General features: G+C 48.0%; 1 protein-coding gene across 1 annotated transcript; it reads right to left on the bottom strand.

Moving 5' to 3' along the window:
• Positions 1–447: 447 nt before the first annotated feature.
• On the bottom strand, positions 448–9323 carry CHCT1 (CHD1 helical C-terminal domain containing 1; the record flags this gene model as incomplete). The annotated part of the gene is made up of 7 exons (XM_082679432.1): positions 448–611; positions 1932–2099; positions 3849–4044; positions 7074–7173; positions 7608–7783; positions 8050–8151; positions 9273–9323. 7 exons carry the CDS (start codon positions 9321–9323, stop codon positions 448–450), a joined length of 957 nt encoding a protein of 318 aa, XP_082535558.1.
• Positions 9324–13773: the final 4450 nt, after the last annotated feature.

The following is a 13773-nucleotide window of genomic DNA, read 5'->3' as shown; positions in this document are numbered from 1 at the left end:
ATTAATATGGTTACTTCTTTGGTCTCCTGCCTCTACTCTCTCTCACTTCCGTGCACTTTGCCTGATAACCGAGTCACACCAGCTCATTCCTGGCATCTCCCTTCTCACTGTCCCCCCGCTAACTTTCCCACGAGATCAAGGGCAGATGATTTAGGCAGGCGCCAGTTATCACTCTCTGACTTACCCCAGGCCCGTTCCACTCCCACCTGTGCTCTTCCCTGGCAAACACATCAGTGCCTGTGTTACCTCCCCTGAGGTCTTCCCCAGGCACCTGTGTCACCCCGTTGTAATGTCTATTTACATGTATCTCCACCCAGACTGATGGTCCTTGACACAGTGACCACCTTAGCCAAGTCAAACTGTATTAAGGATGTTTATTTCCTTGCCCCATTTATACATAATTAAGACCTGAGCATCCTTTTGACAGAGACAATTTCTTCTTTCCCCTCATTGGTCCCCCATGCCCTCAGGTACAAGTGCTCTGGGATCCAGGGCGAGCCGGCCCTCTGCCCCAGCTGGGTATTCTTGTGGGCAGGTCTCTGGAGTTTCTGGGGCTTCCTTAATCCTCTTTCTCTTGAGTTTTGGTTGTTGAGGAAGTTTCCTTAAAGAACCTGAAAAAGGGAAAGTCAGAGACAGTGCTGATGACATCACAAATAGTTAGAGAATCTCAGTCTGTAACATGTGGGGGGCATGGTAAGGAATCAAAGGAAGGACAACAAAATCTTATCTTGCTTCCAACCTATGTCCCTTACTCTTTTCTCACAGAAACCCTGTGGGGTAGGGAGATGGTATCCCTCCAATTTACAGTTGGGGGATCTCACACAGGCACGGAGTAAGGAAATGGGCTGCTGTTCAAAGCCTAATCCAAGCTAGGGGTACAGTCGGGACTAGACCTCTGGCTTCTGACTCTGATTCCTCCCCACTCCTCTCTCTAGTTCCACAGCCCAATTCCCAGTACTTTGTTGCTGGGTTGTTTGCAAACACCGTTGCCATCTTTTTCCTTAAGAACTGACTCATGAACATGGTGCCCAAGAAACACCGTGCAGGTCACTTTTAACTGCACGATAGACTTGGTGATTCACTCAGTCATGGTGGCTCTACCAGGTGATATGTGTTATCTCATGTAACACAATGTGAAAAACACAGCCTCGTCTGTAACATATCCCAGCCAAAAACATGTTTAACATGAATTCATCGAGACTCATGACCTACAATCCTGCTCCTGGATAGAAGAACAAGCTTCAAAGATACCGAAAGGAAGTAATAAGAAAAAAGCAGAAATTGGAACATTCTGCAAAATAGCCTGATCTCTTCGACAGGCCAGGGTGTAAAAAAGGGGACTCGGTTAGGTTAAAAGAGGCTTAAGAGACATAACCAGGTGAAACACAGGGTTTGGGAAACCAGTGCAAAAGATGTCTTTGCTGGGAAAATTTGAAAGTGGAGTATTTAATTCAACAATTAGATGAAATGAAGATGTTAACATGGAAGGTTTCTATAACTGAAAAAAGCAAGTTCAAATCAAAATCCTATATACGGCATGGTCTCATTCTTGTTTAATACAGGTATTTATATACATAAAAAACATCTGGGAAGTACTAACTGGATGACAATGCTTATATTTTCTTATTTTTTGCTGATCTGAATTATCTAATTTTCTAGGATATGCTTATGCTTGTAATAAAATGTTATTTTAAGAATTACAATTTCAAGCCCAATTTCTTATCCCACCATCCAAGCCTTTTTCCTGTTACACGCCAGCCTGCACCTCTGCAATGTGCTCGGCCATTCAACCCTGAGCCCAGCCTGTCTACTCACTGCCCCCTCACCTCCACACACACGTCCCTCCCACCTCTTTCCCCTTCCCCCTCCCTCTCCTTATTCCTTTCTTTAAATCCTGTCCCAAACCTACCTCCTCCAGACCTACCCTTTACCCTGTATTCTGAGATTGTGCATTTGTAGGAGGGGGATAATAATGCCCATCTCATCAGGATGCTGCAGGGTTTGGGTGAAATTAAGAGATACAAAGCTCTTGGTACAGGGAGACGCTGGCCCAAAAGCCTGCACCTCACTATCCTCATCTGATTCATGGACAGCTTGGCCTAGATCATTTTTTAAAATCAAGTAATTAATTTTATTTATTTGGTTGTATCAGGTCTTAGTTGTGGCAGGCAGGCTTCTTAGTTGCGGCTCTCTGGCTCCTTAGTTGTGGCACGTGAACTCTTAGTTGTGGCATGCATGTGGGATCTAGTTCCCTGACCAGGGATCGAACCTGGGCCCCCTGCATTGGGAGCACGGAGTCTTAACCACTGTGCCACGAGGGAAGTCCCTGACCTACATCATATTAATGATGGACTGGCCTTCATTCCACTGTATGTTTTACTTCCTCAATTTAAACAATAGGCACTGGGACCACGGGCCCCTGCAGAGCCCAGGCAGAGTTCTGGGTCTCGGTAGCTGCCTGACCTGGGCCCTCTGTACCTGACCCATCCTCATTCATGCCCTCCCACTTGGTCCAAGTGACTGGTGGACTGTGACTGGTGAAGATGCCCTGAGGGCTGCCCCAGCCAGCCTGGCCTTCAGAGGAACACCTGGGTCCAGTTTAGGACCATGCTCTGCGGTCCTAGGCTACCATTTGCCTTCATCTTCTCCCCCAGGAGCTAAGCAAAAAGCCAGTTCCAGAAGGGTGAGAGGTAGGTGGCCCAACACCCCTCTGCACCTCAGTGCACAGGAGGGGCCTTCATAGGTTCCAAACTTGGCTGGGGTCCCTCTCACTGAAGAGTCTCTGTCCCCTAATCCCACACCCTCTGTCCAGAGAGCCAGGCCGGGAAGTCGGTTCCCAGGCCAGCTGGCTGGACGGCCTCCTCCCTGGTGGAATGAACCCCTCCTCTGCCTATACCCTGCCCAAAGCTGAGGGGACATTCTGCTGCTGCTTGGACACTTCCCGGGAGTCCCTGCTCTTAGCCTCTAGAAACATCTCTGCTCTGCTTCTGGTTGTACGGGAAAGTGCTTTGTTTACATGTTAACTGAAAAAGGCATGTTTCCTGAGGCCTCCAGGTTGGGGGGTTGGGATGAAACAGAACAGTGAAGGGAACACACCTAAATGTTAATAGTCATACCTGTGGGTGATGGGTAATTTTCCTCTCTTCTATTTTATACTATCTGTACATTTCAAACTTTCTATAATGAGCATACCTGCGGGGAAAGGGGGAAAAAGAGAAAAGAAAGAGTGGAGAGGGGAAAGGAAAATGGACGGAAAGAGAAATGCAGGGATGGGACTTCCCTGGTGGCACAGTGGTTAAGAATCCGCCTGCCAGTGCAGGAGACACGGGTTCGAGCCCTGGTCCAGGAAGATCCCACATGACACGGAGCAGCTAAGCCCGTGTGCCACAACTACTGAGCCTGCACCCTAAAGCCCATGAGCCACAACTACTGAGCCCACGTTTCACAACTACTGAAGCCCACGCGCACCTAGAGCCCATGCTCCACAGCAAGAGAAGCCATCGCAATGAGAAGTCCGTGCGCGGCAACGAAGACCCAACACAGCCAACAATAAATAAATAAATAAATGTAAATAAATAAATTTATAAAAAAAAAGAAAACAGAAATGCAGGGATGGGGACTCCCCTGGTAGTCTAGTGGTTAAGACTCCGCGCTGTGAATGCAGGGGGCGCGGTTCGACCCCTGCTCTGGGAAATAGATCCCACATGCCACGTGGTACGGCCAATAAATAAATAAATAAATAAATGAATAAGTAAAAGAAATGAAGGGATGAAGAGAAGATGGGGAGGAGGGATGAAGACTATGTCAGGTGTTCCACGGGACACACAGGCCCCTCCTTCAGGCATTACCTCTCCTGCCGTGGCCCTCAGCTCTCAGCTCCCCGAGCAGGGAGACCTGGCAGCCCGGGGCATGCATCTTGGACAGCCTCTCCTTCATGGCACTGAGGTGACTGTGCAGCCCCCAGGCAGTGCAGAGCTTGGGCAGACTGTCCTCCTTGTTGGCAGGCAAGGAGCTCTCCGGGATGTCCAAAGGGTAGAAGGCTACCTGCAAGGGGGCCACAGTGTTGAGCAGAAGAGAGGGGCCCATGTGCCAGAGCCCCAGCCCTGCCCTTGTTAGGCAACAGCTTCGGCCCGACTGCACCTCACACCTGCGTAGCCAGAAGGATGGAGGGCCACAGATGGGGACCATGGGGACGTTGAGACCAGGCTGCCAACTGTCCCTTCTTGGGTGTCTCTTTCCATTGGGATATGTCCTTCATCTCTTTTTTGAGTATAGTGTCTTATGTGTTTGTAATGAAACAGTGGTACTTGTTTTAAAGTCCTTTGCAAAATTAAAATTGAGAGCCTGAAAACATCTTTTGAAATTTTCCTGCTGCTGAAATCCAAGAATCACCAAAATGGCAGCTCCTTATATTCAGAAGGGGAATCACTGAATCCACTCATTCATGTTCAGAGGTAGAAATAAAGACCCAGAGAAAGAGAGGATTTGGTTAAGGCTGCACAGCTATAGCAGTGGGTGGGGTGAGGTCAGGGCGGGGCTTTCCTTTGAACTAGATTATGTTTGAATCCAGTTCTTCCCTCCCGCTTGCTATGTGGCTTGGGTCAAGTTACTTTACCTAGGGTTACTTTTTTTTTTTTTTTTTTTGCGGTACGCGGGCCTCTCACTGTTGTGGCCTCTCCCGCTGCGGAGCAACAGGTTCCGGACGCGCAGGCCCAGCGGCCACGGCTCACGGCCGCAGCCGCCCCGCGGCATGTGGGATCCTCCCCGACCGGGGCACGAACCCGCGTCCCCTGCGTCGGCAGGCGGACTCCCAACCATTGCGCCACCAGGGAAGCCCTAGTGTTACTTTTGAAGATGACATGAGGGAACATAATGTGCCTGGTACCTAAAAACTGTTATCTGTGATTATTCCTTTGGATCAGTGGTTCTCATAGTGTGCTCTATGAAATACTCTAACCTCACAGACCCCCTGAAAAGTGGGGTCCACTCAAAGTGCAAGAGAGAAACCAATGGATTCTAATGTAACCTAGTGTGAAAAGTTCATTGCTACAAATCTGAAAAGGCTACATACTGTATGATGCCAACTACATGGATATTCCAGAAAAGGAAAAACTATGGAGACAATAAAAAGATGAGTGATTGCCAGGCGTCTGGGGGAAGGAGGGAGGAATGAAGAGGTGGAGCACAGGGGATTTTTAGGGCAATGAAACTATTCTGTTTGCTACTGTAATGGTGGATACATGTTATTGTACATTTGTCAAAACCTATAGAATGTGCAAAACAAAGAGTGCACCCTAATGTAAACTATGGACATTATTTTTTTAGTTAATAGTGTATCAATATTGGCTCATCAAAGATACAAATGTACCCCTCTAATGCAAGGTGCTAATAATAAGGAAGACAGAAAAGGGTGGGATATGGGAACTCTGTATTGGGTTGGCCAAAATGTTGGTTCGGGTTTTTCCGTAACATTATATGGAAAAAACCGAACTAACTTTTTGGCTAACCCTATACCTTATACTCAATTTTTCTGTAAACCTAAAACTGGTTTAAAAAAAAAATGTCTGGGACTTCCCTGGTGGCACAGTGGTTAAGAATCCGCCTACCAATGCAGGGGACACAGGTTCCGGGAAGATCCCACATGCCGCGGAGCAACTAAGCCTGTGCACCACAACTACTGAGCACACATGCCACAAGTACTGAAGCCCGTGCGCCTAGAGCCTGAGCTCTGAAACAAGAGAAGCCACTGCAATGAGAAGCCCTCGCACCACAACAAGAGTAGCCCCCGCTCGCAGCGACTGGAGAAAGCCCAAGCACAGGAGCGAACACCCAACAATGACGACCCGACGCAGCCAAAAATAAAATTAATTAAAAAAAATTTTTTTAATTCTATTTTAAAACATTCATCAATATGGTTTCAGATTCCACACTGCATTAAGTAACTGCCACTTTCTGAGTTTTGGTGTGGTAGCAAAGAAAACTATCCACGATTATCGGAAAACAGTAATAAATTGCTCCTCTCTTTTAACTATATATCTGTATGAGGCTGGGTTTTCTTCATGCACTTTAACCAAATCACTATATCATAAGAGATTGAGCAGAAGCAGATATGAGAATCCAACTGTCTTCTACTAAGCCAGACACTAAAGAGATTTGCAAAAATGTCAAACAATGCCACTCTTCTCTCTAAATCTTTTTGTTTTGGAAAATATAGTTAACGCTCATAAAAATTATGTTAATATATAATGGACTCCTTGTTTTTATTTTTAAATGAATCAGTAAATACATATTTTGAATTATTTCTTTAGCTTTAATTTCTAGTAGGGCAAATAAATATCAATAGATGTAACCTACAGGAATACAGGTTTTGGGGGGTTCCCAATGATTTTTAAGAGGGTAGAAGTGACCCAAGACCAAAATGTTTGAGAAGCACTGTTTTTGGACAAAGCCTGCCCAGGATCTTTTTTTTTTTTTTTTTTAATTTTTTGGCCATGCCTCATGGCACGTGAGATCTTAGTTCCCCGACCAAGGATCGAACCACACCCCCTGCATTGGAAGCTCGGAGTCTTAACAACTGGACCACCAGGGAAGTCCCTGCCCAGGAATTTGTCCTCTGTCCTCTGTCCTCTGCAACAATCTCCAGTCTCCCCCAAGCTGGCTGTGCCTTTCTGCCTGGCCCCAATCATCCCTGCCCATGGCTCTCCAAGGACTGTGAACAGTCCTTGCCCCTGTTCACATCAGGGTGTGGGTGTGGAGGATGAATAAATATCTAGAACTTGAAGCTGAGTCTCTGCCCTCTTCAGCCCCACTCTGTGCCCACCGCAGGGGCAGTGGCGTCTTCCTCAGGCAGTGAGTGTGGAAGGGACTGAGGGGTGCTGGCTATATCAGAGGGCCCTTCAGGGAATTCCCTGGTGGTCCCGTGGTTAGGATTCCCGGCTTTCACAGCAGGGGGCGCCGGTTTGATCCCAGGTTGGGGAATTAAGATCCCAAATGCCGCCCTTCAGTTGCAGGCCTCCCCTCACAATTTAAGAACACACCAACCAGCCCTCAGCTGGACCCTGGAGGAACCTCACCGGGAACTTGGCCGTCTGGCTGTTCTTGGTATACTTGTAGAGCCTGTAAAGCTGCTTCGCCTCCCGTTCTGAGAAGAGGGAGACAAATCTCCAGAGCTTCCTGCAGGGGAGAAGTCCAAGCCCAAGGCTGAGGGGGGCGGAGCATAGCCCCTCTCCCTCCAGCGTTTGTCCTGTGGCCAGAACCACCCAGGGGGAAATGCTGCCTCCTTAGTGTTTGGTTGGGGACATGGAGTAATGGGGATTTGCCAGACCTTGGATACCCTGTATCGGTGAGGAGCCCCCCACACCACACAGCAGTTATTCGATCAGAGGCCATTCCCTCCGGGGTCAGGCGAGTCCTCTGTCCACTCAGTGCTGCCCAGAGTCGCAAGCAGACCCTGTTCTCCCCATCCCCCTTCACCATGCTCACTCCAGGATCCTGACTCTTTCACACTAAGATAAAGAACTAGGAGATTTTCACTAAGGTGTGACCTTGATTCTAGAGGGGTCGGCCCAGGAGTGAGTGTAGTGGTAAGGGTAGGGAAGCTGCCCTACTTCCTCCAGTGCTTGATTTCCCAGGCTCGGCAGTAGTGCTGCAGAAAGGTGTTGATGTGGTCCCCTAGGACCACCAGGCTCTGCTTCATGTACTTTAGCTTCTTCTCCTGGGGAAGGTCCCTCGGCGGGTGCAACCTTCGCAGGAACTTCTTCAGTGGCCTTAGACATTCTTTACACTTAGGAGGCAACAGGTGAAGTGAGGGGCCACAGGAAAAACAAGAGGCAGCTGGGCAGCCCCACAGAGCCAGCAGGTTGGCCCAGCTGCAACCCTTATGGCCCAGGAAGTGTTGAGGAGGCTCCCGTCAACCTCTTACCCCACTTCCTTCCCAAGAGTGTGTCAAGCGGGGCTGTGAACTATGAGTCTGAGGCCTGCCAACTACTGACCCAGGTCTCCTGACCTGTGGGGAATGGGGACAGGGTCCTGGGCTGGCCCCTTACTCACAATTTTGAAGGTGTCCTTGTCCAGGCCCTTGGCCTGGCACACAAGTGAGTCTCTGGCAGGGATGGTGCTGGAGCTCCCCTCTAAGCAGGGTCCATCCGTCCCCTGGGAGGAGGCAGGGGCAGGAGTCAGCTGGGGGGCTTGGGCTACTGCTCCTGAGGGGCAGTGCTGGGCAACCACTGGTCCAGATGCCAGCCAAAGCCCTTCTCCGTTTTCCCAGTGACCTCGTCCTTGAGCCAGCACTCAGGTGAGTGAGCCCCAGGCAAAGAAAACCATCTCTGAGAATCCCAGCTTAGAAAACCTAGAACGCCCAACCCATTTCTTTTATAGTAATTGTAGCATGGTATACTAGCTAACTTTGCAAAGCACTTGATAAACATTAACCCATTCTATTCTCCCACAGATTCTGTGAGGCTAGAAATCATTATTCCTGGTTACAGATGAGAGCACTAACGGCACCAAGAAGTTTAAGTAACTCCTTGGAGGGAATGATTAGGGATTCATTTACTCATTCATTCAGCACTTATTGAGTGCCTAAAAATCCCAGGCCCATGGGCTAATGGGCACTCAGAAAGCGTATGACGGTGATGGTCATGATGAGAAGGAACTTTCTGACAGCAAGCTGGGGCAAAAAAAGCTGAAAATTAATAACGACGAAGTGACTGTGGAATAATACTTGAAGTCATAGCACAGGATTAGACTGACACGAGATTCACACCTGACCTTTCAAAAGCCTCTCAGAAAAGTGAGCATTAATTCCTGCCTGTGTTCAGGGGGCACAAGGAAGATCCAGGCCCAGACTCTGAAGGGATAGACCAGGGAAAGGGAGGGAGAAAGATGGAGAGGGAACGGGACACAGGCTCCTCCAGACCCGAGAGAGAGGGGACTCTGGCTGATCAATTCCATAAACACACCACACAAATCAGACAGACCTCACAGACCATAACGCACGTGCACACACACACACACCCGAGCCTGTGTATCTTCATAAACAGCAATCATCTTGCCGAGAACCTTCCCATCATCTTGCCAGATATATATGTCCTCGATAAACATCTGTCTGAATGAATTAACCTTCTCTTGTTCTTTCAGTCTCTTGCCAACTCGTGTACCTCACCCTTTTTCTTTCTTCTCTCCTTCCTTGAGTTCATACTCTCTGCCTTCCCAAACCAGCCCCTCCAGGGCCCTCCTTTCCTCACTCCCTCACATCCCCAACCCCACTGCACCTTCTCTAGTGGCTGGTGCCCTTCACCCCCGTGTCCATCTAAGGCTTCCATCTCAACAGGTGTGCCGATGGGCGCCAGAGGTAGCACTCCTCAGCCCCCTCGGACTTCTGACCTACTGCTTCTGGAACCTGAGTGTCTCAGGGAGTGGGCAGGTTGACACTCAGAACTCGGAGCAAAACCATGGCAACTGCCAACACAGAGTGCCGTGCCCCTCCCCCTCCCCGACCCTCCCCCACCCCTTCCCCGGGTGACCAGCCTCTCCTTCAACTGGGACTGGCCTAGGGAAGTGAGCAGGTTGTGCCAGGTAGATCCCAGACTTTGTCAGAGTGCACAGCTGGACAGGAGGGGCTGGCACCCCTTCTCCCAAGAGAACTGTCAGATGCTGTCCATTTTGAACCCGGTTAAGGCATTTGAAGTCATTTTCCTGCGTGTGTACCATTCATGCCCCTTCAGTTTCAGCGTAGGCTTCCCGAGAGTGAGGACCAGGTTTTGTAACATCCCTTTCCCGACTGGGGACGATGGACTAGAGGGTATAGGGAGAAGGGAACACTGTAAATCTGTCCTGGGATAGATCTTCTCTTCCATCCACCGTAATCTCCAGGAAGGGAAAGAGCCCGTTGTGTTGGGTGGTGGTGGTGTTTCTAGAGAGGTGTACAGAAATACTAGCCACCATATATTATCTCAATTAACGCTCACAACAGTCTTCCCCGGGGTAGGTCCCAGCAGTGATCCGTATTCATAGAAGACTAGCTGAGACGCACAGAGGTCCCGTAAATTGCCTTGGGTCCGCTGCCAGTAGGTGGGGCGCGAGGGTCTGGGTCAGATTCCGACCGCCCTGGCTTTTCCCTCCTGCGTCGCCCTCGGGAGGATCAAAGGTCGCGGGGAGGTCCTCGGAGGCTCTCGGGGGCGCGGGTCCAAGCCGCCCCCTCATCCCTACCGCGGTCCCGGTGGCCGCTCAGGGCGCACAGCGGGTCGGGGCGCTGGTAAGACCGTGCGGCCTCAGTTCCCTCACCTGACCCGCATCTTCTTCCTGGGATCGCGGAACTTCCTCTTCTGGCCCTTGCCTTTCTGTCCTCTGGGTCCGGGTCCTGTTTTCCCCACTCCGTTTGGCCCTCTACCTCCCCTGCCTTCGCGGGCACTGGGTCGGACGGCCGTCGGCCAACCCAGCCCGGGCTGAGGCTGCGGCACGGTCCTCCCACGTCTCCCTCTCGCCATCTGGCAGCAGTAGCCGCGTTTGACAGGGGCATTTAGCTCCTGACGTTCCTAGGGGACAAGGTGGCTTTGCCTCCAAACTGGAGCACCAATTCAAGATTATTTTGCGGCTGTTAAGAAGGATAATTACACTGGCAAGAGTGAGGGGAAAGGAGCTCTTTTACAAACTTCTATAGGGAGTAATAATTAGTAAAAAAAAATAATAATAATTTAAAATGTTAAATATGCATTCCCTTTTTTTTTTTTTTTTTTTTTTTGGCGGTACGCGGGCCTCTCACTGTTGTGGCCTCGCCCGTTGCGGAGCAACAGGCTCCGGACGCGTAGGCTCAGCGGCCATGGCTCACGGGCCCAGCCGCTCCGCGGCATGTGGGATCTTCCTGGACCAGGGCACGAACCCATGTCCCTTAGCATCTGCAGGCGGACTCTCAACCACTGCGCCACCAGGGAAGCTCTGCATTCCCTTTGACTCACAAATTCTACTTCTAGGAATTAGCCCTACGGAGAGATATATGTATGAGGACTGTTACAGTGGTGACAATTTGTAAACAACTGAAGTGTAATCCATAGGAAAGGGTAAATACAGTGTGGCACACACATACTTAAAAATACTACTCTAGGGCTTCCCTGGTGGCGCAGTGGTTGAGAGTCCGCCTGCCGATGCAGGGGACACGGGTTCGTGTCCCGGTCCGGGAAGATCCCACATGCCGCGGAGCGGCTGGGCCCGTGAGCCATGGCCGCCGAGCCTGCACGTCCAGAGCCTGTGCTCCGCAACGGGAGAGGCTACAACAGTGAGAGGCCCGCGTACCGCAAAAAAAAAAAAAATACTACTCTAATATTAAGGTTAAGATTAATTTAAAAAATACTTTACTGGGCTTCCCTGGTGGCGCAGTGGTTAAGAATCCGCCTGCCAATGCAGGGGACATGGGAAGATCCCACATGCCGCGGAGAGACTAAGCCCGTGCGCCACAATTACTGAGCCTGTGCTCTAGAGCCCAAGAACCACAACTGTGGAGCCTGCGAGCCACAACTTCTGAAGCCCGTGCGCGCCTAGAGCCTTTGCTCCATAAGGAGAGAAGCCACCACAATGAGAAGCCTGGGCACCTCAATGAAGAGTAGCCCTGGCTCACAGCAACTAGAGAAAGCCTGCACACAGCAACAAAGACCCAACACAGCCAAAAAAAAAAAAAAACAAAAAAACTTTACTACTAAAATACTACTAATTATTAAAATACTACCCTACCAAATTAAATTTATAAGAATAAATTTAAATTAAATATGAATTGAAATTTAAAAATTTTAAATTGCTTATCTATATCTGTATTTAATGACATGGAAAACAGGAACTGGAACAGCATGTATGGTATGATCCCATTTATTTTAAAATTTATTTTATTGAAGTATAGTTGATTTACAATGTTGTGTTAATTTCTGCTGTACAGCAAAGTGATTCAGTTATACATATATTTACATTCTTTTTCATATTCTTTTCCATTATGGTTTATCATGGGATATTGAATATTGTATTGTGCACCTTGTTGTTTATCCATTCTCTATGTAATAGTTTGCATCTACTAATCCCATACCCCGAATCCATCCCTCTCCCACACCCCCTCCCTCTTGGCAACCACAAGTCTGTTCTCTATGTCTGTGAGTCTGCTTCTGTTTCATGGATAAGTTCATTTGTGTCATACTTTATTTATTTTAAATTTATTTATTATTTATTTTTGGCTGCATTGGGTCTTCACTGCTGCTCGTGGGCTTTCTCTAGTTGTGGCGAGCAAGGGCTACTCTTCGTTGCAATGCGTGGGCTTCTCATTGCAGTGGCTTCTCTTGTTGCGGAGCATGGGCTCTAGGCGTGCAGGCTTCAGTAGTTGTGGCTCATGGGCTCTAGAGTGCAGACTCAGTAGTTGTGGCACAGGGGCTTAGTTGCTCCAAGGCATGTGGGATCTTCCTGAACTAGGGCTCAAACCCATGTCTCCTGCATTGGCAGGCAGATTCTTAACCACTCCACCACCAGGGAAGTCCCTGTGTCATATTTTAGATTCCACATATAAGTGATATCATATGGTATTTGCCTTTCTCTTTCTGACTTACTTCACTTAGTATGATAATCTCTAGGTCCATCTGTGTTGCTGCAAATAGCATTATTATTATTATTAATGGCTGAGTAATATTCCATCGTATATCCATTGTATACCACATCTTCTTTATCCATTCATCTGTTGATGGACATTTAGGTTGTTTCCATGTTTTGGCTATTGTGAGTAGTGCTGCTATGAACATAGGGGTGCATGTATCTTTTTGGATTATAGTTTTATCCAGATATGTGCCCAGGAGTGGGATTGCTGGATCATATGGCAACTCTATTTTTAGTTTTTTGAGGAACGTCCGTACCATTTTCCATTTATACCAATTTACATTCCCACCAACAGTGTAGGAGTGTTCCCTTTTCTCCACACCATCTCCAGCATTTGTTATTTGTAGATTTTTTTGTAATGGCCATTTTGACTGGTGTGAAGTGATACCTCATTGTGGTTTTGATTTGCATTTCTCTATTGATTAGTGATGTTGAGCATCTTTTCACATGCCTGTTGGCCATCTATATGTCTTCTTTGGAGAAATGTCTATTTAGACCTTCTGCCCATTTTTTGATTGGGTTGTTTGTTATTTTGTTGTTGAGTTGTACGAGCTGTTTGTATATTTTGGAAATTAAGCCCTTGTTGGTCGCCTCATTTGCAAATGTTTTCTCCCAGTCCATAGGCTGTCTTTTTGTTTTGTTTATGGTTTCCTTTGCTGTGCAAAATTTGTAAGTTTGATTAGTTCCCATTTGTTTATTTTTGCTTTTATTTCTATTGCCTTGGGAGACTGACATAAGAAAATATTAGTATGATTTATGTCAGAGAATGTTTTGCCTGTGTTCTCTTCTAGGAGTTTTATGGTGTCATGTCTCATATTTAAGTCTTTAAGCCATTTTGAGTTTATTTTTCTGTATTGTGTGAGGGTGTGTTCTAACTTCATTGATTTACATGCAGTTGTCCAACTTTCCTAACACCACTTGCTGAAGAGACTGTCTTTTTTCCATTGTATGTTCTTGCCTCCTTTGTCGAAGGTTAATTGACCATAGGTGTGTGGGTCTATTTCTGAGTTCTCTATTCTGTTCCATTGATCTGTATGTCTCTTTTTGTGCCAATACCATGCTCTTTTGATTACTGTAGCTTTGTAGTATTGTCTGAAGTCAAAGCAGGAGGGTTATGCTTCCTGCTTTGTTCTTTTTACTCAGGATTGCTTT

The sequence above is a fragment of the Grampus griseus genome (genome assembly GCF_964374135.1).
Source record: "Grampus griseus genome assembly, chromosome: 20".
Taxonomy (NCBI): Eukaryota; Metazoa; Chordata; class Mammalia; order Artiodactyla; family Delphinidae; genus Grampus; species Grampus griseus.
Note: the sequence above shows the minus strand (reverse complement) of the source record. Positions and strands in the feature narration are given on the sequence as shown.